Consider the following 27,532-nt stretch of genomic DNA (forward strand, 5'->3'; position numbering starts at 1 on the left):
AGTTTTCCCATAGTTCAAACCTCATTTGTGTCCTAAAGCAGAATCACTTCTGCAGCTTGATCATGTTATAAAATAAACCCCTTCTTGACTTTTTTATCCCTCGGTAGCAGCAAGAGCAATATAGTTCACCACACAGGACACTGAACAGATCTGCCAAGATGGGTACATACAAAAACATTTTCACAACAACATTTGACATTGCACTCAGACCAAAGCTTTATTTCTTCAAGATAGGGATAAAAACAGCAAAGGGGAAAAGGCATCTGTTCTCCTTTTTTTCTTCTACATTTAAACACTGTAGATAACTTGCAGGGAGGCAGGGAGAACTTCCTCCCACCTCCTGCCCACTCATGCTGGGGCCAACAGCTTTGGGCATTCATACTCACAGCCATATGAGCCAAGGCCTCCCTGCATCCCTCCTCCCCAGGGGCCATGAGAACAACTCTCAGATCCTCAAAATATTTCAGCTCCTCCTCTTCCCTGGCTACCTGTGAGTCCTCAGCTCTTCCACCTGCCTCATATACTTAAGACCCCTCCTGACTCCTGCTGGTTTTGTGCTCTGGACCAAACACTGAGTCTGACAGCAGCTCCAAAGAGGACAACACAAAAATACAGCACTTTCACCACAACTCAAAAAAACCATCGCAACAGCAAAATTAAGCAAGGGAATTGCAGAATTTAATTGCATTAAAAAAAAAGAAAAAAGAAAGAAACAAGACTTCAGTCACATCATGACTGCTGTAACAATGATGGCAAAAGGAGGCCTGTTCCACTCCTTGCTCAAAGAACTTTAATCCTGAAGGAGGCCAAAACACCCGTTTCCCCACTCTCATCACGAGACTTGGGTCACATTTGAGGAGGGGGATATAAAACCAGAAAATCCAAGGACCAAGTCCTGCTTGCTTTAGCCAATGCAGACAGATGTAGGTGGCATCTGCAGTATGAGAACAGTGCATTTTTTCCATCAGTTTTTAAGTGCTTCTCTTCCCTCTTTGCACTACACAGAAAATGATCCCTCCTCCTTCAATACTGCAGACTGATTTATTGAACACTCAGAAGCAGCATGAAGGGGAGATGGAGCCTGACAGCTGTCAATCCATAGAAACAGGCTCAAAAAAAAGCTCCTTCTCCACAGATCCCAGACATCCACCCAAACCATTTCATGCTTTTACATTTTACTCAGTGCTCACCTACCATGCACTGAAGGGTTGTTTGTATCACACAAGGACAAGAAGAAGTAAGAGTAGAAAAGGTGGGGAGACAGGAGGAGACATGGAAGAAATATCACAAACTCTCTAAAGCTGTTGGTCTTAAGTCGGACATTTCATCACACAAAATGAGAAACATGTTTATGCATCACCCAAAAATAAAATCATATGTCAGGAAGTCACGTTCCCCTAACCATCCCCATTCTGATTTAAAACACTAAATTTCTGACAAACAGACACACAGAAGCTACTGAGTGAAGCTCCCTCCTGCTGGCTTTCATCTTTCTTCATCTCTTATCTAAAGTCAGCTAAAATTCAAGAGCAGTTTTCCAGTCATGTGGATTTCTACCAGTGTAATTATTGACTCACCTATTAGGAAGGACAGTCAGAGACAGCTCACTTGTTCTGGGTAACACTTACACAATTTCAAAATTTCAAGAAACTCCCCACCCCAACATTTATTTTGCTTGTCCCTGGGTTCACAGTTTTTAGGCAGGAAGGGAAAGACAAGTTGCAACCTGCAGACTGAGAGCTGCTCAAAGCACACTTCTGACCCAGCTGGGAAGAGCCCAGTGCAGAAAAAGGAGCCAGGAAGTTTTCTGTACAAGTTCCCTAGCATTGTTGCAATCATTTTGGTGGGGTTTGCACATGGCCAAGTAAAACCCTTAGTGATGGCTATGCTGCAGCTAGCAGTGATGCATGTTCCCAAACAGTGATGAAACTCCTGTGACAAGGTGGTGGTGGGAGAGCAACAGAAGCACGAGACACAGCTGCTAAAAAAGACAAACTGCCTTTCAGGAAAGCTCCCTTTCTCTTCTCACTCATCTTTAGTTTTCTACGATTGCCAAGTGCCCTGCCCCCTGACAACAACCCATGCCACCTTCTCACACCCTGAGGCATAAAGTAAGGTTTAGGAGATTACAGACTGTTAAAAAAAGAGAAAGAAGAAGAAGAGTGGCAGAAAGGGAGAACAGTGAGAAATGTTAATGGTTATGGAACATTTACATAATGGCTTTTTTTGTATCGTTCCAAAAGTTTCTAGAAAATTTTATGGGTATCTGCAGCAGTCATGTTAAGAGTGTCAGTGTTCCTAAAAAGAAAAAGTTAGCATTAAGGGCTCTATTTTAGAACATGATTGACTTTGCACAAACAGTTTTAAGGCTTTTGTGTAAGAACATTAGATGGCAGCTTCAGAACGTGATTTAAATGACACATAGCAATTGTATCCTGGTACCCAAGTATGTACCACGAATACATTAGAGGGGCAGAATTATTACAGTAGAAAGTCCTATCCCTGTTCTGTCTTTGTCAATGAGCACAGATCAGAAGGTTGCTAACAGTACAGAATGAAGAAAGTTACCTTTCTTTGCTTTCTTCTGTAGCTTCAGTGTATCAGACGATTTCTTTTTTATCTCTTGGCGGGCTTTTTTGTATTCTAAAAAACACACACGATCTCTATTATCAACATAATCAATGTCAAAATGAATGTTTTTCACAGAAAAGGCTACACTTAAAGACATGAGACTACAAACTTTTAGAGAACAGCTACTGTTAAACAAAGTGGCTTAGAACTCACATTTTGTGAAGCCTATACATTTGGCTTAATGTAACATTTTAGGGTGTGAGCACATTCACATACCAAAATCTTTCCCAAATAAACAAAGCCTTTACAGAAATAACAACTGAGAACACAGTACAAAATTAGAGTGCTTTTCATTTCAGAGACTCATCCACTCTCAGGAATGGAAAACAGAGATGACAGGTTTCTCGAAACATCTGTGTTCAGAAAACAAATATCCAGAAATGGCAAGGCAGAGAATATCCTGTGATCCCTCTCCAGCATGAGAGTCAGGCAGAGGAAGAGGGTGCTAAAACTCTGCCCAAGGAAGGGTCACATCGCCAGCTCCTTCTGATGAAGTGGAGCACACTGCACTTGTCCTCATTTTCAGATAAGCTGCAAATCCCAGGAAAATTAAACTCCCAGAACAAAATATTCAACCTCTAGTGCAGGAACACTAAAGGTACCAAATATTAAAAATTATACTTAAAAAAAAAAAAAAAAAAAAAAAAAAAAGGCTGTGTGCATATATACACATACACACATACACTTTAACAAAGGAGATCAGCATTACTACTCTTCTGTAGATGGAAAAACAGAAGCAGATTGATGGCAGGCACAGGAACTGTACCGAGGCCAACTGCACTCCCAGCACCCAAGCCTGCCCAGTAAACTCTAAATCTCACTGCCACTTTGGCCTGGGTCACCCCCACCTGCAGGAAGGACCCCAGGTGATTCCTCTCTCCTTCTCACTACATGCTTAACACTCTCTGCAGCACAAGGTAGGAAGTTTTTCAAGAGCTGCTGATCCAACTGCTTCTATTTGACTGCAGTAACAATGGGGTAAGAAGGAAATCCTCTTTTAGAGGTCAAGCCCATTCCTTCCCATCAGTTCTCACCCTCCCCAATATAAATTATGGTACTGCTGATTCTTTCAGACATAACAAAAGTCTTCAATTTTCAAGGGTCAGTCAGTGGTGAACAGCAACTTGCTTTCAGCACCTGTGCTAGAGGGCCACCATTCCCAGTACAAGTTTTGCAAAGCCAAAGGCATCTACCAACATGTGCTTGCTGTGCAAGACTGCTGCCTGCTGCTCATTCTCCCAGGAAAGCCTCTGGAGCTGCCATCACCACTGCAGCCCTGGGCATCCCATGCCCAATAGCAGAGCTCTCCCATTCCCCAGGTGCACTTCCTGTGTGGCATCAGGTATAAAATAACAATGTTTTACAGGGCTGTGCATTCTCTGGAGGATGCTATGGCTGAGGCATAACATGATCTTACAAGCTGCTTTTAACGACACCCCAGGGCTTTGCAGGGATAGATGAGGCACCTCCAGTCCTCAGTACACACAGGGAGAGTGGGCTAAGAGTTAAAACCACTCACTGCTTACCAGTCTAGAAAAGCAGCCCATCCCGAGGGGGTCCTGCACACTAAACCTTCAAAATGCATATGGCAAGGGTTAAAATTTTGTTAGGCACCTTGGGAGAGGAGTGTTTTAGAAGAGGAAAAACTGCTATACATATTTAAGCATGTCATTCAGTTCCCCAGTTAAAACATGAAAAGAGGAAGGAAAATTAGTATTACAATCTTACTCCTATTAAAGAATTCTTCCTCTATAACTACCTTTTGCATGGTCTTTATCCAGCTGATTGGCCACTTTCTTCCACTCTTCCATCTGTTCTTGAAGTGGGTTTATCAGACAGTCAATTAAAGCACTAATTTTGTTGAAAAAACACAAAGAGCAATCAAATCCTGCAGATGCCCCTATTCTTACAGAGAGAGCCAAGGTCAATATTGGAGTATTTTTACTTTTTGCTGTGACAGCTACCAGTGTCACAATGTAAATATCAGAGCATAAAAATGTTTACACTAGAGAAAGCAAAAGAAAGAAGCAGATTAAAAAAATTTTAAAAATCCACATTACAAGATAACCAGAATTACAGAAGCTCAGGACAGTGAGGAACAGTGTAAAGCAGAGGAGTGACCCGAAACAGTTCAGTGTAAACAGAGCCTACTCAACTGTCACACAATTTAAATGGATACTCTGGAGACCAGAAAGGTTCATGCAGCCATGGAGATTATAAACTTAAATAGCACATGTATATACACAAGAAGACAGAGCAGCTGTACAAGAGAACAATATCCTGCCCACTGATGTGCCTCACCTCACACTGGTGGAGTCCATGATACAGCCCCAGTAATGCTCCACTAATTAATGAGACTGGGATCAATCCATTTAAACACCTAACTCTGTGGTAACCGGAGACTAAAGTTCTCTCCTCTCAGCAAATTCAATAAATATTTTAAAATAACCACAGAATAATCATAGAATGTTTTGGGTTGGAAGGGACCTTAAAGGTCATCTGGTTCCAACCATCCTGCCATGGTCAAGGACACCTTCCACTAGACCAGGTTGCTTAAAGCCCTATCCAATGTGGTTTTGAACATTTCCAAGAATGGGGGGAAAAAAGGAAAAAAACAAAGCAGGTGATCAGTCAAATGGTGAAGTATCATTTTTGTTCACCTAAGGTCAAGTATAGCTTCTAAGACTGGTTAAAAAAGGCACACATGCAAACTACTACTTACTACAGAAGTAGGTTGTTTTTGTACAGCTGAGGTTACACTTGAGTTAATCCTCTCTCATTACCTCTACAGTCTAACTTCAACTGCAAAAACAGGATGAGAGAATTTGCCTTTCCTATACTCCTCTGCTGCAGGTTTTCTCTTGGCTGCAAGCTATTTGAAGAAGAAGCAAGCCTGAAGAAGCAGCACAACACTTGCTGCTGCTGCTGCTGCTGGTTTAAAACTTAGTGACAAAGCTTAAAGTCCTGAAACAAAGACAGGTCAGTTGGTCACGTCAGCAGCTGCCTGCTCAGCACTGAGCAACAGGAACTGGCAGTGGAATTTGCAGCGTTTAGAGGTGATTTGAGGTGAACTGGCCCAGCCCCATGAACACGAAGGGAAACCCTGCATGTTCACAGTACCTAATGTGCTGCAGGGAGAAAACAACTGCTGCTCTCAGAGACACAGACAGAGGTCAGCTGAGAAGCCAATGTTGGTGAACAGCTTTAGGTGTTCCCCAGCAACACATCAAAGAGGAACCTCCAGTGCTGGGCCAGGTATGGAGCCACTCACCTTGAGAACTGCCGGAGTTTGGACTCTATACTTCTGTGCCTCATACACATCCTGGTGAGAGCAGACCCAATCTCTCTGGTACCACCTGAAAAACAAAAACCAAAAGGCAGGTGAGACCCCTGATGAGACTCCTGCCTGTGGTGTAGAGGCATAACAACCAGGAGGGAGGTGCCATGTCTTCCAGAGCAACAGTAGAACAGATTAATAGTAACTGTAGAATCAACCAGGCTATTAATGGGGCAGAACTCAGTGGTATCTGCCTCTGCAGGAAGAGATTAATTCCTGTCCACCAGAGCTGAGCAACCAAACACGATTAAAACACATTTATTCCAGGCAGCTTTCTGTGCCATGAGGCCCAACCCTGTGGCAGAAGACTTAAAAGAAAAGGATTTGCAATGTCAGAAGCCAAGAAGAACAGCTGTCAAGGGAGTGGGCATCTATGAACAAATTATTTCCACATTTCAGAAACAAACCTAGGGGATTCGATCCGATTTTCCCATCCCCAGACTCTCCAGACCCAACGCCTCGAAGGGATTTTGCTCTCCAGAGCTCGGCCCCGCTCCCGGCATGGCCAGCAGGTGGCGCCGTTGGCCCCTCGCCCGCCTCCCCGGTGGGACAAACCCATCGCTTTTCCAATATTCCCTTCCTTTTCCCAGCCTTCCCTCCCCAAAACAGACATCCTTCCTGCCCCACTGCAGTCAGCAACACCAGCTCCCATCAGCCCTTCACATTTCGATATAACTTTGTTTCGATTAGTGATAGTTTTGGTACTTGCTTAGTTCTCATTTGCAAGTCAAATCTACTATTTCAGGAGACAAACATCAACCTTCACATGCACTGTTTCCAAACTGTAGTGCTCTCTGGAACAGCGAATATATCAGCATCTATTTAAAAGTCTTATTTGATTATTAAAATAACCTTAGACTTGTATCACAGTAAAATCTTCCCTAGGCTCTAAAAATAGCATTGCTCAAGTAAAAAAAAAAAAATCTTCCTAAGAAACGTTAAGATTTTTGAACATTTTGATTTTTTAAACATGAAAACAAGGCACCATCTTCCTGCATTCTTGCAGAATTAAATCCTGTGCCCACGAAATGGCTCTGGAACAAAGGCATTAAATAACTGGAATAAACTGTGGCTATTTGGTGCTGTCCAAAAAGATAAACAGAAAGTCCTTTGTCACTTGCCCGATTACTCATGTTTTTATAAGGAGCTTTTGAAATATTATTTGGTAACACCAAAGAGCTGCAGCCTTGTTGCATATAGGTGGTTGGGAAAAGCACACGGACCCCAGCAACTCAAAAAGCAGTAGAGAAGATGGGGAGAGGTGTAACAGAGAAAAAGCAAGTGGAGAAGGAGGACAACATCCACAACAGAGAGTGGACCTTTGTCCCAAAATACAGGCATTTTTCTCTGGATCAGCTGCCAAATAAAAATAATTTTATTTCAGAGCCTAACGTGGCACAACTGCAAAGGCAAAGAAGAACAAAGAACGAAAAATTTCCCTGGCTACCAGCAGAGCAATTCTGAATCGAGTTTAAGCATAAGGTAGGTTTTTCAGGTTGAAAACACACTGAAATACTGCAATATTAAGGACCATCAATGGTTAAGTGACACTGCTTTCCTAAGCCTGTTATATGAAAAAGGAAGGGTCGTATTAGAACAATAAAAAGGAAATAAGGCACCATGTGTTTGAGGAGACTAGGAAACAAGGGTCAGTTGCTATTAATATTTAATTCCAAGATAACAGAATTTTAACTGAAACACCACCAACCAAAGTATAAATATATCCCCTCAACACAGTACAGATGGATGGGCAAGGTCAGCAGAACAGCCAAACAAAGCTCAGAGTAAAAAAAAAAAATAAAAAGACAACAAAATAAATTAAGCCTGGAATAATGAGGTTATTCCATGGAAAAAACCCAATGCAACTGGTTGGTGGTAAGTGGGCTACTGGCTCTTCCCCCCTTTTAAAACTTCATGTTATCCATAAGTGTTTACATGAACATCAAAGAATGAGGTGTTAATTTTATTCTGTGAATGAAGACTACTTTGATGAGGGTAAAAGGAAAAGAAATGGTTTAGTGGAATTTTTTATATCCCTTCTGGAAACAAGGTGTTGCAGAAGAGGGGTTTAGTATTCTGCTTGGGAAGAAGAATGAGAGGTGCTGCTGAGGAGTTTGGGGGGGCTGAGCCAGCACCTCTGCTTGGTCAACATGGACCCAGGGAGGGGTCCAGGGAGGGGTGCAGGGAGTGGGTTGGGGCTGGGAAGAGTCACGAGTCTGAATGAAGGTCAGTTCTAACCCATCTTGTCCCATACCAGAATCCCACTGCTTCTCCTCCATGTGTGAAGGACTCCAACAGCATGGAGTTGAACAGAGCTTTACTTCCCTGCTCCCAGCTATATTAACTGTCAAGAATACAAATGCTTCCTGAGAAAGCAAAAGAAATTAAATACAGGCCTCTCACCACCCCCTGATTTATTGAGCTGGAGCGCCATGGCCATCACCAATGCATTCAGCTGCTCTTCCAGGAACACCCACAGAGCAAAGGGTTTATCTCAGCTTTCAGCAGGTTCCTGTGAAGGTTGGCTCCCACCAGCAGAACTGCACTGATGCTCCTGTTTCCAAAGGGTTGGGATCAGCTGGCTACACAAACTGGCAGAAGGGAACCATTTGGTACCACTGCAGTGGTTTGGAAATATCCAAACATAACAAGGGACAGTAACTTGGATTTGTTTCTTTTATTCAGTCTCATCTGCAATGAAGAAGAGTAACGTATGCTTTACCTAAATTACAGTTTGATGAGATGTTTACTCACAGCTCGAGTGGGTGGCCAATGTGTGCACACTGCACACAGACATGGACCTTACAAGCAGCATTAATGTGTGTGCAAGTCCTGGTACAGGCTATGCACCTGAGTAGCCAAAATCTAGTAACAAGTTTACTGCAGTGGCCAATGCCACAGTCATACAAAACATGCTTCAGCCTCCAAATTAATTTATGGTTTGTCTTTTCAAAAACCTGCTCCATAAGTGACCAAGTGCCTACTGAGTCAAGGATGGAGCCATGAGCCAGGCAGGCAGAACACCAGTGGAGATAACTTCTTTTTCAATGCTATCAACCCCCAGATGTGGTGACAAGAAGAGCACCTGACAGAGAAGTGTGTCAGGAGTATGCCTAATGCACTGTCCGTCTACACTTCACTTCCAAGCGCATCCCTGGAAGAATGCTGTGACATCCTCCAGCAGCTGAAGTTTTCCAAACAGAAATACTGAGGCCGCAGTAGCAAACTTTTCACCAAGCCATGAGTTGGGTGGGTGACCTGGGCTCATTCATTGCCCTGCAGCTATGCAAGTCAAACTGCTGTGCCTTGGGCTCTCAGTTTATAAAATGAGGCCGTGAATTATCTGCTTCTCTGACATACTGTAGTAATTCCTCCATTAAGGCAAACAATGCCTGGGAACAGGGTAAAGTAATACTTTGAAACTGGAGATGAGAGCTGTATTCATCAGAATTCCCACTCAGAGAAAGTGGCTTAACAAAATGCTCCTGTCAAATTTGATTAGAAAGTGGGTGATAACATCAGCCTTATTTCTCGTAAGTAAAAGGCAACTCTGCAAGGCAAAACATGCCTTTGCTCTCACCTTCCTTGCTTTTCACTTTCCTGCCTAAGCCCATAAAAGACCACAAACTTTCTTCATGTGAGATAATTAAACAGAAATCTGTGGAACATGACACTGCAATGAGTCCACTATAAAGGCATAAATGATTTCTTTCGATGCTTGTCATTCAACATCACAGAGAGACAACAGGGGGAGACTGTAGGAAAGTGACTCAATTGTTTTATAGGAGTCATTATGTTTGTATTTAATGACATTCATATATCAAGGAAATGATTATTTGATGAAATGTGCAGCTGTACAACTGCACGGCCTCTATATACTCCACTCACTACAATCAACCTCTTATCTTCCTCTTCCCACTTCACTGTTGAGCAACCACAGCAGGCTCAGAAGATGCTGCCTTTCAGGAAGTGCCTTTAAGGTTCCAACTTATTAACGAGCTCATCTTTATCTTCAAGGGCATAGTCCAAATGTGCCAGCCACTTCCCTCTTTCCCAAAAGGGAGAGAATGATGAAAAATGGCTGTAATATTTTTGTAATTTCAAAGTTTTAGAAGAGGCTTCCATTTTTGAGTGAAGATTAAAGCAGGAGCAGAATGGAGGCTGGATTATTAAATGCAGTTCTGAACATGGAGGCTATGACAAACGACTAACAGTAGGACATTTTGAGTTAATGGCCATTACTCAACCCTTATCCAAACTCATGCTGCTACAAGAGCAAGCAGTTTCCATCACTGATTACATGGGGCACAGACCTTGATCTTGCCAAACTTTTTATGCAGATGCCACCCTGAAACTCAAGGATGATGGGATCAGTTCCAGGGTGTTACAGCAGAGAGAGAAAAAAGGACAGCTTTTGCTTAAAAGTGACCAGCACAGGTATTACTACTGGGACAGAAACCTGAGAGTGGAGTTATGGCAGCTCTTTATGTTTCAGGGTGTCAACAGGTAAGGATGGTAAGTTGGAAAAACACACCAAAAACTGCAGACAACAGATGGATGTTGTTCAGCATCCACCAGACACGAAAAGAAAACAAGGCACTCTTATTCCTACAGCTGCTGTGAGCCTTTCTGAACAACTTGGTAAAGTCCCTGAAAGCTGCTGCTCAAAACCAAGAAAAAACATTTCCTGAGCTTTTTTTCTTTTTTTGTAGATTTATTTTAGACATCTTTCACTGAAGACTGGATCAACAAATGCAGATCCAAGGTCAAACTCACCTACGAATTTTAGATTAACCAAATTTAATAAAACGAGTCTGGCAGGCCATTTCCATACACTGCACCTCTGCAGTTGTCATTGCAAAGGAACAGATTGCTTGCAATGTTTGGTTGAGTGTCCTTTTGTGCAAATTACTCAGAAAACATATTTACAGAGGCCTGCTATGAAGTTCTGTGTCACATTTGTCAGAGCCCCACACAGTCCAGCTGAGAGGAAAACGCAGTGGGTGGTTTATCTTCTTCTTTGCAGAAGAAACCAGCATTTGTTCACGGGTGGGACTAGCAGCATCTCAAATTGCATTTTCATTGATATTAGACGATGACAGAGTTGAGAAGAGTGGCAGTGGCAGCCAGTTAAAGCAGCAAAGAAGCCAAAGGAACAGGAAACCTGAGCCACCCCTAGCCCACAGCCTGCCCTGGTAATCACCAGCTTTCGGAAGTCCCTGCAACAGACTATGACAATGTTCCAGCAGTTTGTCACAGAATATGCAAGGAAGTTCTTGTGACTTCTTCTGATCTTGCTTATTCCTTCAAATGAGCAGCATTTTTGCTTAGTTTAGCTGTTCTAGCTTAGCACTGGACAAAATCCCAGCCCCATGGGAGTCAACACGAGCACTGCCGTTAAAGAAGCAGGGTCAGAATTTCACCCATGCCCACACAAGTCACTACACAGTCCATCCAACATATAAATATGGCCATGAACCAGCTCTGCTATGACCTCTGGACAGTTTAGGTTTAGTCAGCCTTCAGTGCATGAATGCAAAGCTCACCTGTAGCACTCCACTTTGAAGGAGGATGTCACACAGGTGGCTAAAAGTGCTTTGGGAAGGTTTTAAGCATCACAGGACACATCGGTTCAATTTCTGAAAAACTGAGTCTGTCATTGATTTACAAACTTGTAGAGACACAAAATGCATCACTGAACCATGACATCCTGTCAGAGAGCAGCCAAAGTCCAGGCAGAAGTGTTTCCCAGGAATAAAATCCTCCAGCTTGAGGTGTTTGTGTCAGGAGTGCAAGCTGGCTTGCCCCATCCTCCTCTCCCTTTCACAAATGGTGTTGCCAGCACAGACAGAATTTTGCTTCTGGTGATTTCTTGCAAGAATTAATATCCATCCCTCTTCTCAGGTGCCTCTTGATCATTTTTATGAACCTAGAATTCTGCATCGAGTTTTCAATGCCACAAAACCAAAGCACCATTAGAAACAGATTTGCTTAGAAGAGCAAATGCCACAGAGTGGTATAGTGTTTTCCAAGGACCATTATTTACATTTTACTCTTAGGAATACAAATAGTTTCAGTATTGAAAACATACAGGGTCTGCTAAATATCTGTACTCACAATCAAGCTATCCACTAATATTGCCCATACCTTTTCCCCATTTGTTTTCAGATTTATACTGAAATGTATTTCCAGAAACACTCTATGCATAGCTCAGTAAACCTAACAGTTGTCACCTGAGCAGATCCAACTGCTTTGCCCCAGCTGCTCCACCCATCAAGGGGTCAAGGAAAGCAGGCAACACGAGTCACCAAGCTCATGCTCTCAATAAAAACAGAACATGCTAATAAAAAGAACTCTGTAAAGGAAAGAGAATTCCTGGAGCTGAAGAGCACCAGGCCAAGCCTGTGTGCTAATGTGGAGTAACCCCTCATCTGTGCAGAATCCTGGAGCTGAGCTGCCAGCCAGTGGGTATGCAAAGGCCAGCTCCATCAACCAGGGATACCTGCTGCACTGAGCACCACACTGCACTGCATGCTCCAGAGGGTGGAAAGATGGAGATCTGGTTCAGGCCTATTTAGATGGCCAGGCTCATTGATCTCCATACCTCCATGAATTTGGCTCTAAATGAACACTTAATGCCAGCCTGATGTGTGAAGAAGCAGTAACTCAAGATACTTATGTTCTTCTGAAGTACAGATCTTTATTTTGCCTGGGCCCAGCGATGAACTGCAATGTAATCTGATTAGGTTACAGCACTACTGAATGAAGGGAAGGGATAATACACTTACAGCAAATGGCTTGGAACACCAACTGCAATTCCACTGCACGCTTGGCAAAACCCACACTGCTTATTTTGAACTGACAACTCCCACAGAGGCTCTAAAAAGCCTACAAGGCCTTTCTCCTCTTTATGTTTAGCTACTGTCCGAAACACCTCTGGCTCCAAAAGTCCAAAGCCCTTTAACTCAGGTCTCCCAACCATCTGTGCTGCTGATCCCCATCCAGCAAGGATTTCAGCTACCACCAAATGGCTACTGCCTCCAAAGCACAAAATCAAGCACCACCAGGACAAGCAGGTGCAAAAAGCAGAAGAAAAGTTTATTTTTATATCCAAGTCAGCAGATCTAACTGAAACCCCACAGCAAGCAGATCTGCAAAATAAAGCAGTGCTATTTTTACATACTGTCACTTCTTCCAGCAGAGCACACTTCCTTAGTGAACTGAAGGAAAGATCATGAAGGGACAAAGGGAGGTAAAAATCATTCAAACCACCTTACAAAATCATCAGCTCAAGAAATTTTGGAGAATGCCTGTTCTTTTTCAGATAGTTACAGAGATACATCATCATCATCAATGCACAAAAGGCTCAATGCACACCTAAGCATTTAGTGCAAAATCTCAGGCCCTGGGTGCAAGGGAAAGCTCTGTCCCTGCCCCGGGGATTCAGGGACATGGTTTCCTCTCCTGGGGCAATTTCATGCCTTTGCTCAGGGTTAATAATCTCTAACTTCAACTCACCCATACAGTGGGGTGCTGGTGGTGTTTCAAAAGGCAATACATCCTCTTTTTGGTACTTTCTCAAGGCAGCTGCTCTGTGTGCTCCAAAGACCATTTTAAAATTGCACTGGGCCCAAATATGTACTGAAATACCCATTACTCAACTTCATCTCCACTGTTTTATTTACTGTGATTCCAAACTCATTTCAACATGGCTTGGAAGAAGAGATTAAAAACGTAATGACTTTGCAGACTTCTCCCCTAAACCCCAGGAGACTCTGCAGCAGACACACGGAGAACCTGTACGCCTCTTTAATCAAGTGGCAGATAGCAGAAGGGTAGCAGGAATCCAGGGCACTGGTGTTTAGTTATCCAGATTGCCTCAAAGCTCATATAGCCTGGTATAAAAACAGTTATGCTATTTATCAGGTCAGCTCTCAGTTAACCAGTTTTGTCCTCACTGATAGGCTGTTTTTTGTTTTTTTTTATTTGGCTGTATCCCACTAATTTTCAACTTCAACTTCCTCAGCCTTACTAAAATATAATGAATTTTCACAAAGGCAAAGGAGAATGTCACTGCATGGGTTTGACACCAGCTGGCTGTTTGAGCCTGCAGTACAAAGGAATTTGATACACAACAGTGAACCTGGCTTAAAGAAAAAACATATTCCACCTGTTACAGCAAGTGAAATGAGGACAGCCATCTCCAAGCAGAGGAACTGGAGGTCTTTGTGCTTTTGGCCTTAAATTCAATAAACACATGTTCTCAAAAGCACAGCGAACTCTGAACTTTTGAATTTAGAAAAGGCACAGACATTTTCTCCTTGTAAGCAGCAAGTGAAGTTCACACAAGGCTGCATGCAGATCAGGTGAGACAGCTTACAAGCACAGGGCTGCGCTCACCAGATCTTTGGCTGCTTTGAATGCACAGATTCACAGGCTCTGCAGGCAAACTCCTGTTTATCCCATGAATCCTTCCAAACAATCTACACTGTCAGGCTGCATTTAAAATGTGCCTGCTTAAACCATGAAGAGTGCAGCAGGAGAAAAGGTTTGATTCTCTTGAGTCACAAACAGAAAAAGGCACATATTTCGGAAAAGATGAAACGAAGCTGCGTTGGGGTATGGCATTACAACCACAGTGTACAGCATGACACAGCAGTGCTGACTGGCAGGCAAACACCAAGGACGTGCTGATCTCTTCCCATGACGACAGAGCAACTGCATTTCTTCTTGCAACAAGCTCTGCTGAACTGTAGTGAACACATCTGGACCCCTGAAACAGCAGATGCACCTAACCTAGCTGTACTTGGCTGCTGTGATCCACAGACATGCAATGCACACCAGGTTAGTAAGACCTGGCCAGGAAGGCCAAGCTTGGAAATATCACTCCATCACCCTCAGGAGTGAGAACAACTGCAAGAAGCTTCAGGAAGCCAGCATCTTAGTCAATGAGGAAGACTAGAAATGAAAAGGTAGAAGGAAAGTTAAGATTAATTAAGAACAGGGCTTTGGAAATCCTGAAATTTAAACCTTGAAAGAGGAGCAGAAGCTATCCTTCTCCATCACTTTATCCATTCTCTCACTGCAGTACAAAACACCTTTAGAACCTCCTCTCACTGAACAGCCCCCAGGGAGAGGAACAGGAGGATATTCATACCTTACACTTCACACAAGACAGACCTTCCATTCCAGCCTATTACTATTACTATTACTATTACTATTACTATTACTATTACTATTACTATTCTAGACAAGTCCTGCTCATCTTTTAGTCCTTAATCACCAAACCACCTGGGGCTGGGCAGCTTTAAACAAGGCTGCAACCCATACAGAGTGATGCCACATCAGCAGCATGCAAAACTATGTTAATGCCCTTCCTAGGGGATGCCCCTCTTTCCAGAGGAGGGAGGTGCCAGCTCCCCTCCAAACACTGGTGTAACATGTTTGGTTATTAGTCCTTCCTTTTAGTATCTTACTCAGCAAAAACCAGAGAGACAAGACTGGAAGTGACCTTGGGAGGCTGTTTGGTCTGCTCACTGCCCACTAAAGGCAGGGCCAACTTTCATGAGGCTCCTGGGGCTCTGGGTCAGTCCAGCTTTGAGTATCTCTAGGGGTGGAGATTCCTGGGCTTCTCTTCCAGTTGCTGATTAGTGACACTGTGAAAATTGTTTTCCCTACCTAAAATCCAGAGTCCACTGTCTCAGCAGTTCAAACATAGAGTTTTCCAAGCACCCCTGGCCCTGTTTTGTCAACATAACACAGCAAATAAATGTGGAAAGTGTTTATTTGTTTTATGCAAGTAAAAGCTTTGACATCAAAGGAATGTGAACATCCACCATAGGTACACAAAACAGTACTGTCACAACCCAGTCTCTGAAAAATGAAGGACGTGGCATTTTGAGAAACACACACAAAACCAATTAAAGCTTACCTACAAAAAGCAGCCAGCCCAATTGCTAACTTGCTTCATTTCTTCACGTTTCTCAAAGAAATAATGCACAGTGCTTTACAATTAAGTTGATTTCAGCAAAGAAACATTCATCTGGTCATTTGACATCTCTGGTAATGCAGAAAATCCATCTAAACCTCACAGCTCCTCACACGCTCTGATGCTCCCTTGTTCTTCTAACAGACCTCATCAACCTGCACCTAACAAAACATCTGGCTGTGACCTACTGCTATTAATTTGGCCATTAAAGACAGGAGTAGGTGCCAAATTTGGATGGAGGATTTCTGACCTAGGTTTTAAGCACTGTAATACACAGGACTAGCATATAAATTACAAGTGCAGTGCAAGTGTTCAGAAAGGGTCACCTCCTATTCAGAATTTATTAACTATGTTCCCCCAGAGACTACTTTGATTTAGCACCATGTAACCCACATTCCAATATTTCACAGGGATCTTGTTACATGAAAGGTTTCCCCTTCCTTGCATCCTGCTCAGCCACATGCAGCAGGATCAATTCAACCAGCTCTTCTCCCAAAGACAGTCAGCCTGAGGATAGGTCACTCAGAAATTATACACACAAACATGCCCACAGTCACAGAGAGTCTGAGGAAATCCACGTTTGTATTACTGTGCTGGACATGCTGAGAAAAGTCTTGGATCACTCAACTCTTGCCATGTGGTCTCAAATGCAGTTTGTAACACAAAGAGCCAACAGAGATGATGACATTTTATTTTGCTAATTGAAGTGAGAACCTCCAGGTTTTGGAAGCTTTAAGTCTTGGGCTCTAGTCCCAAATCACCAAGTGTAAGTTTGACTCAAATCCACTTGCTACTTGCCAGCATGGTCAACTCTGTCCTAGACTGAAAGTTGAAATCTTGCAAGACAGTGAAAAGCACAGGCTGCACAACAAGGATGCAGCTGCTCTGCAAAGGTGTGCAGGACAGAGAGAGTTACTGAACTGCCCACCTTTCCCTCATGGGTAGCAATGCTTTAAGGCACTGACTCATGAGCAGTGTTTCTCATGACAATGCTGTGTACCCTACCACAAGTCCACAGCCATGCAAAGCCCAGGCTGCAACACAACTGTGTTGAAATCATTGCAACCAAACGCTGTACAGAGCAAAGCACTTTTCACTGTGTACCCAGCAAACCCCTATGTGAGCTGCTCAACAACACTACTGTGCCTGTATTTAGCATCTGCATTGAGAAGTAAGTTATGGTTTTATTTAAGGAAAGCTTCTCAAAGAGGGCAAAGATGCCTCAAATTGTTTTCCCCAAAGTAAAGTGTGTCAGCAGGCAGTTCTTGAGGAGCAGCTAACACCCAGGCGTTTAATGACACAGAGCTATTCTGGATTCTTGACAGTCTCCTGGGCATTGCAGGGTCAACACAGGCCAAAACTTTTGCAAATTTAAAGTTGCAGTTAAAAAGAAAAACACACACATTTTTCACATCATTTATAGACTACACAGAACTTGTTCCAGAAAGAATCAATCTGTTTCTCCTGCTTGTGCAAACACCCACCAACCAACTTAACCACGCTGGACAGCCAAACACTTGTACTGGTAACTAGTTTTGTTACCACAACATGACAAAGTGAAAAGGAACCTTAATGATGTGACAGAATCAAGATTTAAAATATGTATTTTTTTAATGTACTCGTTCTTCATGTGGTCAACTTCTGCAGTTATGCTCTGGTAAGCATGTCCTATCATCAGTCTTAATAGACTTCCAATGCAACAGCAGTTTCTGATTTATTCCTCCCCATCCCACATCCTCTTCAGAGTCCATTTCTATTTCAAGCATCAGTACCCAATGCCTGCAACATCTGCAGGTTGCCAAGCCAGTTTAGCTATGGAAAAATGGATACAAACTGCTTGCCAAGAGAAGAAAATACACCCTGCACTGCAAACTGGCTAGCCTGTGCTTTTTCCATCTATCTATAAACATGGCAATGCCAACTGCTAATTAAAACAGACAGGTTCAAACGGTGCAATGGTGTAATCACAGTGTGACATGTGTAAGTCTCTAAATATATATTAAAAAATGAGGCTAAAAAGCCCTCCAACCCAAATGCTGTAAATGGATAAGCACTCACAGATTTTTACACTGCATTAAGGAGAACAGAGAGCTGCTGATAGAGGCTTCCCTGCACAGAAGGCACTAGATATGCACCAAGTAGCACAGAAAACACAGACCATGAGGTCTGTTGTTACATGGTACTAAAGCCACGCTCTCCTCAGGGCCCCGACAAGCCCCTGGGCTGCTGGAGAATGTGCTCATGACGTAAGCTGACAGTGACTGCAATGCAGCACTGCACGGGCCACGAGCATCTCTGAATTCCTCTTCCGCAGCAGCAGCAGCAGCAGCAGCACTGCCACTCATCCTGAGCGAACTCAAGGGCATGCCTTGCACAGAAATAATTGCCACATTTAATCTGTCCAGCTGCAATCCATTTCAGATACAATTGCTCGCAATAGGCGTTAGCCTAGATTTTTTGAAGGGTTTGTTTAAAGTAGGTAAAATAAATGATTCAATTTAAAAGAGTGCCCCCAAAGAACTGGTTTTTGAAACGGGAATAAGGACGGTATAATTGGGTTTTGATGTAAGGAGTATTTCACTTCTTAAGAAAAAAAATCTGTCTGAAGAAAGTAGTTAGTCTCATTAATCTGCCATTCCCACCAAGACCAAAAGGCCATGAAAGGCACAGCTTGCAGGTGAGACTATAATAAAACAAGAAAAAAGTAACTCAGTTGTCAACCCAGGATAAACCACCAATACTCACAGGACATGCATTATTTTCCTGTATGGAAGATAGAGCAAAACCCTATGGTAGCAGAGGTGGGAAGCACTAAAAAATCCTGTGGCAGACTACTGAATTGTAAATATTAAGAGGAGAATCACACTGAAGGAGCTCTGGTTTATGTATTAACAAAGCTTTATACCAGGTTTGCTAAAATACAGGTGAGCTAAGGGCAGATCTAGGCAGGAAGCAAGTAAATGTATTGAGCTCCAAAGAGAGACATGGCAAGTTATCTGCTGTGAAAACAAAAGCAAACCTAGTACTATTTAGAAGCACTTAAAAACGTGACTTAAGACAAGACAGGTAAAAATCAGCATCAGCAATTACCCATCCAATGACTGACCCTTACTAGAGGCAGCTCTTGCAAGTCAAATCAGCAGTCACAATGGGCAAGAAAAGTGTCCATCCCCAAGGGCACTTTTTCCTAGCAGTAACCAAATGTATGAAGACTCCATTTTAAACCTAAACTGCATGCAGAACATGGTATGATACGGCTTCCTTTGAAGTTTGACTGCCTTTTGCAAAAGGAAGAAAAAAATAACATCAAAAGAAATCAGCTTGCAAAAAAAGGTGAAGAGACTTTTCAGCAGAAGCTATTTTCCAAGAGGACACCACCTTCCTTCAGCCTGATCCCTGTCTCCACAGAGTAACATGAAGAGGTGCTCCTCAGCCAAATGTAGCTACGAAATGACTACGAAGAATGCACCTTTGCTTTAAGGTGTTATTAACAGAGTGGCACTGGACACATTTCAAACAACTTTAATGCTCTCAGGCTTTGTTGGTGTGAAACACTGACCTATTTCTAATTTGGGGATACCTCAAGCACTTGAGGCAGCATAAGCGCCTACCTCAGTCATCTCTCTGCCAAAGCAAGCCTCAAGAAAAAACATTCTGACAAGCAGGCAAAGACCAAAAGTACAATCTGCTCATTCAAAAATATATCTGCCATCAATTTATTCTGCCATCTGTTAGTAGGTCAAAGGTCAATCCAAAATCTGCACAAGCCAGCAGCCCTCACAAGTGAGGTGCCCTTTTTCCTGCAGCCAGCAGCCCATGTTTGATGGGCTCAGGATCTCAGCCAGCTCTTTGGCTCTTTGGCCAAAGTGACGAGGTGCACTTCGAGCAAGGGTGGCCAGGGACAGCCTCAGGCACACTGCAAACCCAGGCACAAATGGGGATCTCTGGATCTACAGCAGGATGCTGTTATTCACCCTATTCCTTTAGAAGTTTTGGGCCATTCTGTCTCTATGTTACCTGCATCAGTGTCTCCCAAAAGTAGTTCTACAACCCTGGAAAATGCCACTAGCGCATCCAATGATCCCTCCTAAAGTAAGAGCCACCAGAGATGAGGACACCCACTAGAAAGATGGGCATAAAGACAGAAAACAACACAGAGCATCTCCCAACACCTTACCAGATGTCAGACCAAGACCCATCCTCCCTCAGTTCACAAGATTGCTTCATGTAGTTGATGGCCACAAGGTATCACAGAATCTTAGGCTGGAAAAGACCTCCAAGATCATAGAGTCCAACCTTTGACAAAATACCAACTTGTCAACTAAATCATGGCACTAGGTGCCATGTCCAGTTGTTTCTTGAACATTTCCAGTGATGGTAACTCCACCATCTCCCTGGGCAGCCTGTACCAATGCTTAACCATCCTTTCAGTGAAGAAATTCTTGATGTCCAACCTGAACCTCCCCTGGTGCAGTCTGAGGTCATGTCCCCTTATCTTTTCACTTGCTGACTGGGAAAAGAAACTGACCCCCACCTGGCTACAGCCTCCTTTCAGAGCTGCAGAGAGCTATAAAGTCCCCCTGAGCCTCCTTTTCTCCAAGACAAACATCCCCTGCTCCCTCAGCTGCTCCCTCTCAGGACTTGTGTTCCAGTCCCTTCCCCAGCTCCACTGCCCTTTTCTTGCCAGCTTCAGCACCACAGTGTCTTTCTTGTAGTGAGGGGCCCAAAACTGGATACAGGACTCAAAGTGTGGCCTTGCCAGTGCTGAGTACAGTGGGACAATCACTGCCTGGCACATCATCCCCAGGTCTGTCTCTGCTAGGCAGCTTTCCAGCCACTCTTCCCCAAGCCTGTAGCACTGGAAGGGATTGTTGTGACCAAAGTACAGGATCCAGCACCTCACCTTGTTGAACCTCATACCACCGGCCTTGGGCCATTGATTCAGCTTGTCCAGATCCTTCTACAAGAACAAAAACTTGGCAGCTGATAGAAAACACATTGTTCTGACACCATGCTCTCTCTGGCCCAATCCAAAAGTAAGGCAACGGTCAAGCTTAAAACATGCCAGTGGTCTATCAATTTAGTACAGCCAACACTTCTGAAAGGAAAAAACTTCCAGGCTTAAGTCACACACAGTCTTTAACACAGCCGCTCAGAGTAATTTACAGCAGGATATGCTTCCTGCCATAAAACATCCACATGCAGAAAATATTACAAGCTTCCTTCAAAATCTATATTTAAATTGGAGTGCTAACACTTTGCTGATATTGCTGGTGATATCCACTGCGCTCACTGCCTTTTGAAGTGACCTAGAGGTTTAGATGCTTTAGTATGGCTTGCAGTTGTTTTATCTGCAAGTTCTCCTTCCATCACCATCTGAATGCTTCCCCAGGAGAGCTGCCAAGGCAGACACCACCTGTCCTGGTGATTCACAGCAGTGAACTGGATGTGATCTAAGGAGCGTGAATCACTTAAAAGAGCTAGACCAGCATTTTGATAGAAAAGTGTATCACCTTCATCAAGCTGGAAGGCTCTTTTACGGCAGAGAGCATGGGAAGATCCACCAGGCAAAGAGCCAAGTCCTCTCCCTACAGCAACTTCCTGGCAATTGCTTCAATGGCTGCTGCAACTGGGGACAACTGCAGGGATAGTAATGACAGTTCTGTCCAAGTGACACAGTTCCTCTGCTCCCCCACACAGACAAGTTAACACCAGAAAGAAGCAGTCTGTTCTTTTCTCAGCCAACTACAGAGTTCTACAGCCTCCTTAGGCAGAACCAAGAAAGAACTCTGTCTCCTTTAAGATGCTCTTGGCCCAAAGAACAGTATTAATTTGAAAATCCTCAACTTGCTGGCTGAGGGAATAGGGACCTGAGCTGCAGTTTTACTCCTGGAATTCCCTGGGATGAACAAGAATTAACCCCCCAAATATCTATTATTTAAAATCTAGGGTAATTTGGTTCTCCACAGAGCATCAATGCCATACTGGTGATGTTTTGGGGAAATTTGTGCAGAGCCAATGTAATGTTTTTCAGCATGGTCTCTCTCATAAATGAACACATAGAGGTCTGCAGTGTGAGCTGGAAAGAGAAGCATGCCGAGTCTCATCTTCAGAACACACATCTCCAAAGAGGAGCTGCTCCATTTCCCCTAGTGACTTCAGGCATAACTTCAGGCATAACTTCCCCATGTAACTTCAGGGTTGTGGGAGGAAAAAGGGGAAAGGCAACGCTAATACAACTTCTAAGACTATGACCTTTAAATGTTTAACTAGCAATCTATTCTTTGCAGTCAAGAAAAAGCAGCAGGTGATTAGCTTCACTATGATTCACTATGCTCCTGTAGCACCATAATTCAATGAGACACTTTAACAGCCTTCAATTTTGTTTGGGATCTGCTTACTAGAGCCGTCATCCCCTAGCTACAATTTTGTTTTGCCTCACAAGCTAAGCAGGGTCAGTCCAGGTCAGTGCTGGATTGGAGGAGTTCTTTTGTAGAAAATCCCAGATGCTCCAAGAGAAGGGGCTGTTTCTGGAGGAGGCACTGTGAATCTGGAGAAGGTCTGGAGCTTGTGCCTGGATACAAGCTGCAAACTTCAGCGAGCTACAACTGAGAGCCTGACCTCTCTTTCTACTGATGTCAGGATGCATGTACTTCACTTGCTCAGGGTATCCCCTATCCTCCAGCTAAATCAGACACACCATTCTTCATTTTCTGCCATAGCTGCTGCAAATATACTCTTAAGAGCTCTCTCACATCTCCAGAAATGGCTTCAATGTGGTGCTGGTGTGAACACCTACCCACCCTCACCTTCTGCCTGATCCATTCCTCAGCTGCTGTTAGAGTATCAGGAAATTGCTGGAGAAGTTGAATGAAAGTTTCCCATGTAGTATGTAACACATAACTTCACTGTCTTTCAACCACACCTGGATTTCAGAAGTTACACAGGAAAGGATCTGCAAGCTCTAACTGCCTTCTTGACAGACAAAGCTTTTTCTGCTTCTCCAGAGTAATTTCTTTTTCCCCAACAGCTTGATAAGCAATTCTGAAAATGAAAAACATACGTCCCTCCTCCCCACAGCTGAGTCAGCAACAGCAATCTCCCAAAGCATGCATGTACCCTGCTTGCCTTTGAACCCCTAGAATTGTTTCACTTTCCCTCAGCACTTGAGTTCACCAAGTCCAAGCATAGCACAGTGTACTTGAGTTGCACTCATGCTTGCAGGACCAGCCCTTATTTCTGCTCACAGAACAGAGGGTTACCGAAACACATATATAAATTAAAGGGAAGGGTAGATGTTTCTCCCATCAACCCATGGTTAAACATGCTTACCAGGAATTAAACTACACACGGTATTTCCTGTTCCAAGCTTGCACCACTGGGCACAGAGGTTGTTTTTGCTTCAAAATTACCTTTGGTCCCCTGTTACTGACCATTTCATCAGGTTTAGGAATCTCTTACGGGCTGCAAGCTAATAGGTAAGTGCTTAACCTTACAGAACATCTGCTCATGGGTTTTGATCCAGAAATCCTGGGTTCAAACTCCACTGCTGTAGTCCATTCATCTGGGTTGTACACTTGCAACAATTAAGAGAAAACAAATTACAAGTTTTCACAGACAGCAATGAAACATTTTTGTTCCACAGCAGGTAGTTCGATCAAAGCCTATTATTAAATATTCTTCCACTTCTTAAACCAAGTGTTTTGCATTATGGAAAGGCTTATTTTTACCTCATACCTACCCTGGTTGTATTTGTAAGACCACACTGAACATGAGATGTTTTTTTAATCCAGGATTAGACCCACCAAGACTCTTATCAGCCTATCACTTAGGGGTTTGCAAGGAAAATATCTGTACCGTAAGCTTCAGCATGTATGGACATAGCTTCATTAACATAAACACTTTCATCCCAGTAAAACTGCATTTTCATTAGGCATTGCACTGCTATTCAGAGAGGTGTCAAAGTAGGGTTACTGCTTAATGGGTATAATATTACTGTGACACAAGAAAGCCCGAATGAGAATTTTGCAATACACTATTGCAAAAGGGCTTCAGAACCAGTTATGACAGGAAGATTTATGTCTGAGACATCTCCCATAAGACTGAGAGATATTTCGTTTTACAGGGGCAAAAAAGTAACACTGTTGTCCCTCTAACAGAAAGTGAATCAACAGAAAAGAAATTAATCTTACGCAGCAAGAAGATAAGCTGGCAAAAAGTAAAAGCAGGTGAAGAGTGAAGTCATGTATCAGCTTTATGACTAGAAAGCAAGAGAGATGCAATCTGTTTGGCTTATACTTAAATCCAAAATATCATATTTCTTTCTAAGAAGGCCTTGAACCGTGTCTCTTATCTGCCATTATAATCTTGTACTTTGGTTCACACAGTAACTGTAAAGGTGCAGCATGCAGGCACCACTTTGTTTTCAACTATTCTAAAATCACTTCCAGTACTTCAACCCCTCAGCACTCCTACAAGAAAAACCTGGTGAGTCATCACAAGCAACTAAAATGTCCAAATACCTGTGATCTGTACAGAGCTGTGAAGCTCTTCTACCTACAAGATTTCATCTCTCCAGCAGACACTGGCCAATTCTGAGATGGCATAAATGCCTGTGAAACTTGAGCTGGTGACTTACAGAGTTTTCTGCTGAAACAAGGCATGCCACAGGTGTCTCAATGGAGGTTTAAGGGGAAAGAAGTCTGAATAAAGTGTATTTTTGACAGCTAGGATAAGTAAGGCCCTAAACATTTCCATTTTTAAAGCAGTGCAATCTCTACACCATATCCCATGTCCCAGGAGTGTGGGAGCAGATATATCCCTGGCCTGGCAGTCTGGGCTCTGCACTCTGTAACTTGAGCAGCTCCTGTCTCTGGTGGGTAAGACATAAAAAACACCATCAGCCTGAGAACAGGCATGGGTTGTGCTCATGTATGCTCAGCACAGGGGAGATGCTCCTTCCCTTCAAGGAGCACAAGTGACTGACATTTGGTCAATTAGTTCTCTATTAACATGCAGCCAGGGACTTGGTAACAAGAACATTTTTTTTTCCTTCCTGATTTGATAGAAAAGACATTGAAAAATGTTTTAATCTGCAACACAGGCTGATAAAACCAGCTGCCCAACAGACAGGCTTAATTCTCCTTGGAGGGCTTGAGAGCAGCTTTACTGCCTGCCGGATAAGTCATGTTTACAGCAGATCCTCCAAGCTGCTCAGCCTCCTGGATGAATTTAGAAATCAGACCAGAGGGTAGATGTGCAGAGCAGTAATTAGCACAGGAGACAGTGGAGTAGCAATTGAGAATAATTCAGTCTGTGTCAACAGAAGGTCAAGGGCTGGGGGGCTTGTCCAAACTTCTGGGCGGCTCATCGAAGAATGGCAGAGAAGGATAACACAAGGAGGATCTGCACTCCAAAACTACTTCCCACAGACCAGCTTGAAAAGCCTTAATCAGCTTTGCAACATTTCCTCCTTTCCCATTTCAGGGCTTTTAAATTATTTTTTTTAATGTAAAAGAAAAAAAGGCAGGCCATGCGTATCCCTGACAGGCAGCACCACCGTGTTGCCACAGTGACTGTAACAGTATATGGTCAGTTGGCAGGCAGAGGATTTCCTCACCACTGTATTTCTGCTCATGAGTCAGCAAGTGACTTAACTTAAACACACCACCAGCTTGATCAGGCTTGTTACTGTGCAACTGCACTGCAGAGCAGAGCAGATGGAAGAGCTCCTGTTGTACCAGCTGGATTTAACCCTGCTACCCTCTAAACCACTTCCACAAAATGCCAGCACAGGGAACTCCAGCCACCATTTCCACAGGACTCAGCATCACTGTTTCCCTCTCAGATGGATTGCATCAGCATCAAAACAAAACAGAGAGATCATCAAAAGAAGTTAAAAAGATATAAAGATGAGCTCAAAAACAAAATTCAGGTCAGAGGAGGGCCAGGAATCACCAGGCAGTGCAGCTCCTTCTGGCTTCTCCTGATCCAAAACTGAACCACGGCAACAAAACTCATATATTGCTCTTGTGCAAAGAGAGTAGAAAACATATCAAACTAGTTTCTGTAGGAAGGGTTGGTTTATTTGTGCTTCTCTTTTTCAAGTCAGTAAGAACCTGTTAACTGGCATTCCAGCTACAGACGAAAAGCACCAATAATGTCAATTCCAACACATAGTCCTCCAGTTACTCCTAATATGTTCCTATTCCTGGCATTAAATTTATGAACCCGGGTGGTCCCAGAGTACACACAATCACTGCAAACTCAAAAGCCACAGAAACTAACAAAAACATGAATTTACCTTATACAAATGGTTTAAGTACTCACGTTCCTTAGATTTCAATACGCAAAACAACATTAGCAGATTCACAGAAGAGTTAAATACAGAGTCACACACAGATTGAGTAGGGGGTGGACAGGTCTTCTTGCAGGGGTATTTACTGACTTGCTGAAAATGGTAAATGTGCATTAACTCAGGAAATAAAAAGTGGCTCAAGAAGAGAACACCATAATAAAAGGAGATCAGATCCAGCGCTTTCCAGCTTCCAACCTGACTCTGCCCTCTTTCTCATTTTCCAGGTTGTTTCCCACCTCTATCTGTGCCTGGTCGAGACAAGCAAGTCTGACACAGCAGCCAGTCTGCTCCTGTTTGATGAAGGAACATCAATTTTGGAAAAAAAAGTAGGGCTAAGAATAAATCCCAGTGGTCAGAATAAGTACATGAACTAAGTACAAGGCACACATAAGAAGATTTATTAGGTCTCACACTGTAACAGCACCATGAATCCTAATTGTGCCCTATTTGCTATCCGTGTATGCCTTTAAATCAATGATAAAAGTTCACTTGGCACAGTAATGTATCATGAAGAGTTTCACCTGTAGTGGTTTACTTCTAGCCCTTCCCAATCACTTCTGTTAATCCAAAAACTGGTGGAAAAAGACGGAGAAGTCCTGCAGTGCCTACAAGCTGGTGAGCACATAGGGCTGCAGAGCAATTTGCCAGGCTGGGACTGTCCCACTCTGACATGTTTTCCACTTTTCAACATAAAATGACTACACATCTGCCTTCACAACCAGATTCCTCTGCATGACAGGATCACCGTCTCTCCTCTTGAGGCCATAGAAGATTTTTGTATCTCACATCACAGAGCACATATGAGCCCTCTGGTATGGGGGACAGTGACTTTCTAAGGAGCTCCCATACCACAGCCCCTCATCCTTTTGTACAGCCTGACTTTCAAGACGAAATACAGCCAGTAAAACAAGCATGTTTGCTGTGGTTCACAAGCCTCTGTATTGCTGGTTTGAACCAACACATCATTTGACCTAAAATGGTATCAACACCTTCAGTTCACAAGACACTTTCATTTAACACTAACTTTGATGCTGGCTTCTCTGCTGGGAGCATGTCTCCAGTGAAAAAAGGACAGTAAACAAATTTATTTGTACAAGCATTTGGAGTGCTTTGAAGGTGAAGCAATATTCAAGACACAACCAGTGTGCTCCCAGTTAAAGCACAGCTAAATGGCCCTGCAGCCACACATCATCCCTTAAATCACTGATTTCCTGATACA

General features: G+C 43.2%; 1 protein-coding gene across 16 annotated transcripts in view; it reads right to left on the reverse strand.

Annotated features, from left to right (window-relative positions):
* Window positions 1–27,532, reverse strand: part of MTSS1 (MTSS I-BAR domain containing 1) — a 125,897-nt gene that overhangs the window by 28,911 nt on the left and 69,454 nt on the right. For 10 of the 16 annotated variants that reach the window (XM_085053533.1, XM_085053544.1, XM_085053547.1 and 7 more), the window contains 3 exons: window positions 5,903–5,987; window positions 4,391–4,482; window positions 2,554–2,643 (listed from right to left, as the gene is read on the reverse strand). In XM_085053533.1, coding sequence (XP_084909659.1) covers window positions 2,554–2,643; window positions 4,391–4,482; window positions 5,903–5,987 — 267 coding nt within the window. The remainder of the gene's footprint in view (window positions 1–2,553; window positions 2,644–4,390; window positions 4,483–5,902; window positions 5,988–27,532) is intronic. The other 6 variants (XM_085053548.1, XM_085053539.1, XM_085053543.1 and 3 more) reach the window with 1 other exon arrangement.

The sequence above is a fragment of the Lichenostomus cassidix genome, chromosome 2 (assembly GCF_008360975.1).
Source record: "Lichenostomus cassidix isolate B80296 chromosome 2, HeHo_3.0, whole genome shotgun sequence".
Taxonomy (NCBI): Eukaryota; Metazoa; Chordata; class Aves; order Passeriformes; family Meliphagidae; genus Lichenostomus; species Lichenostomus cassidix.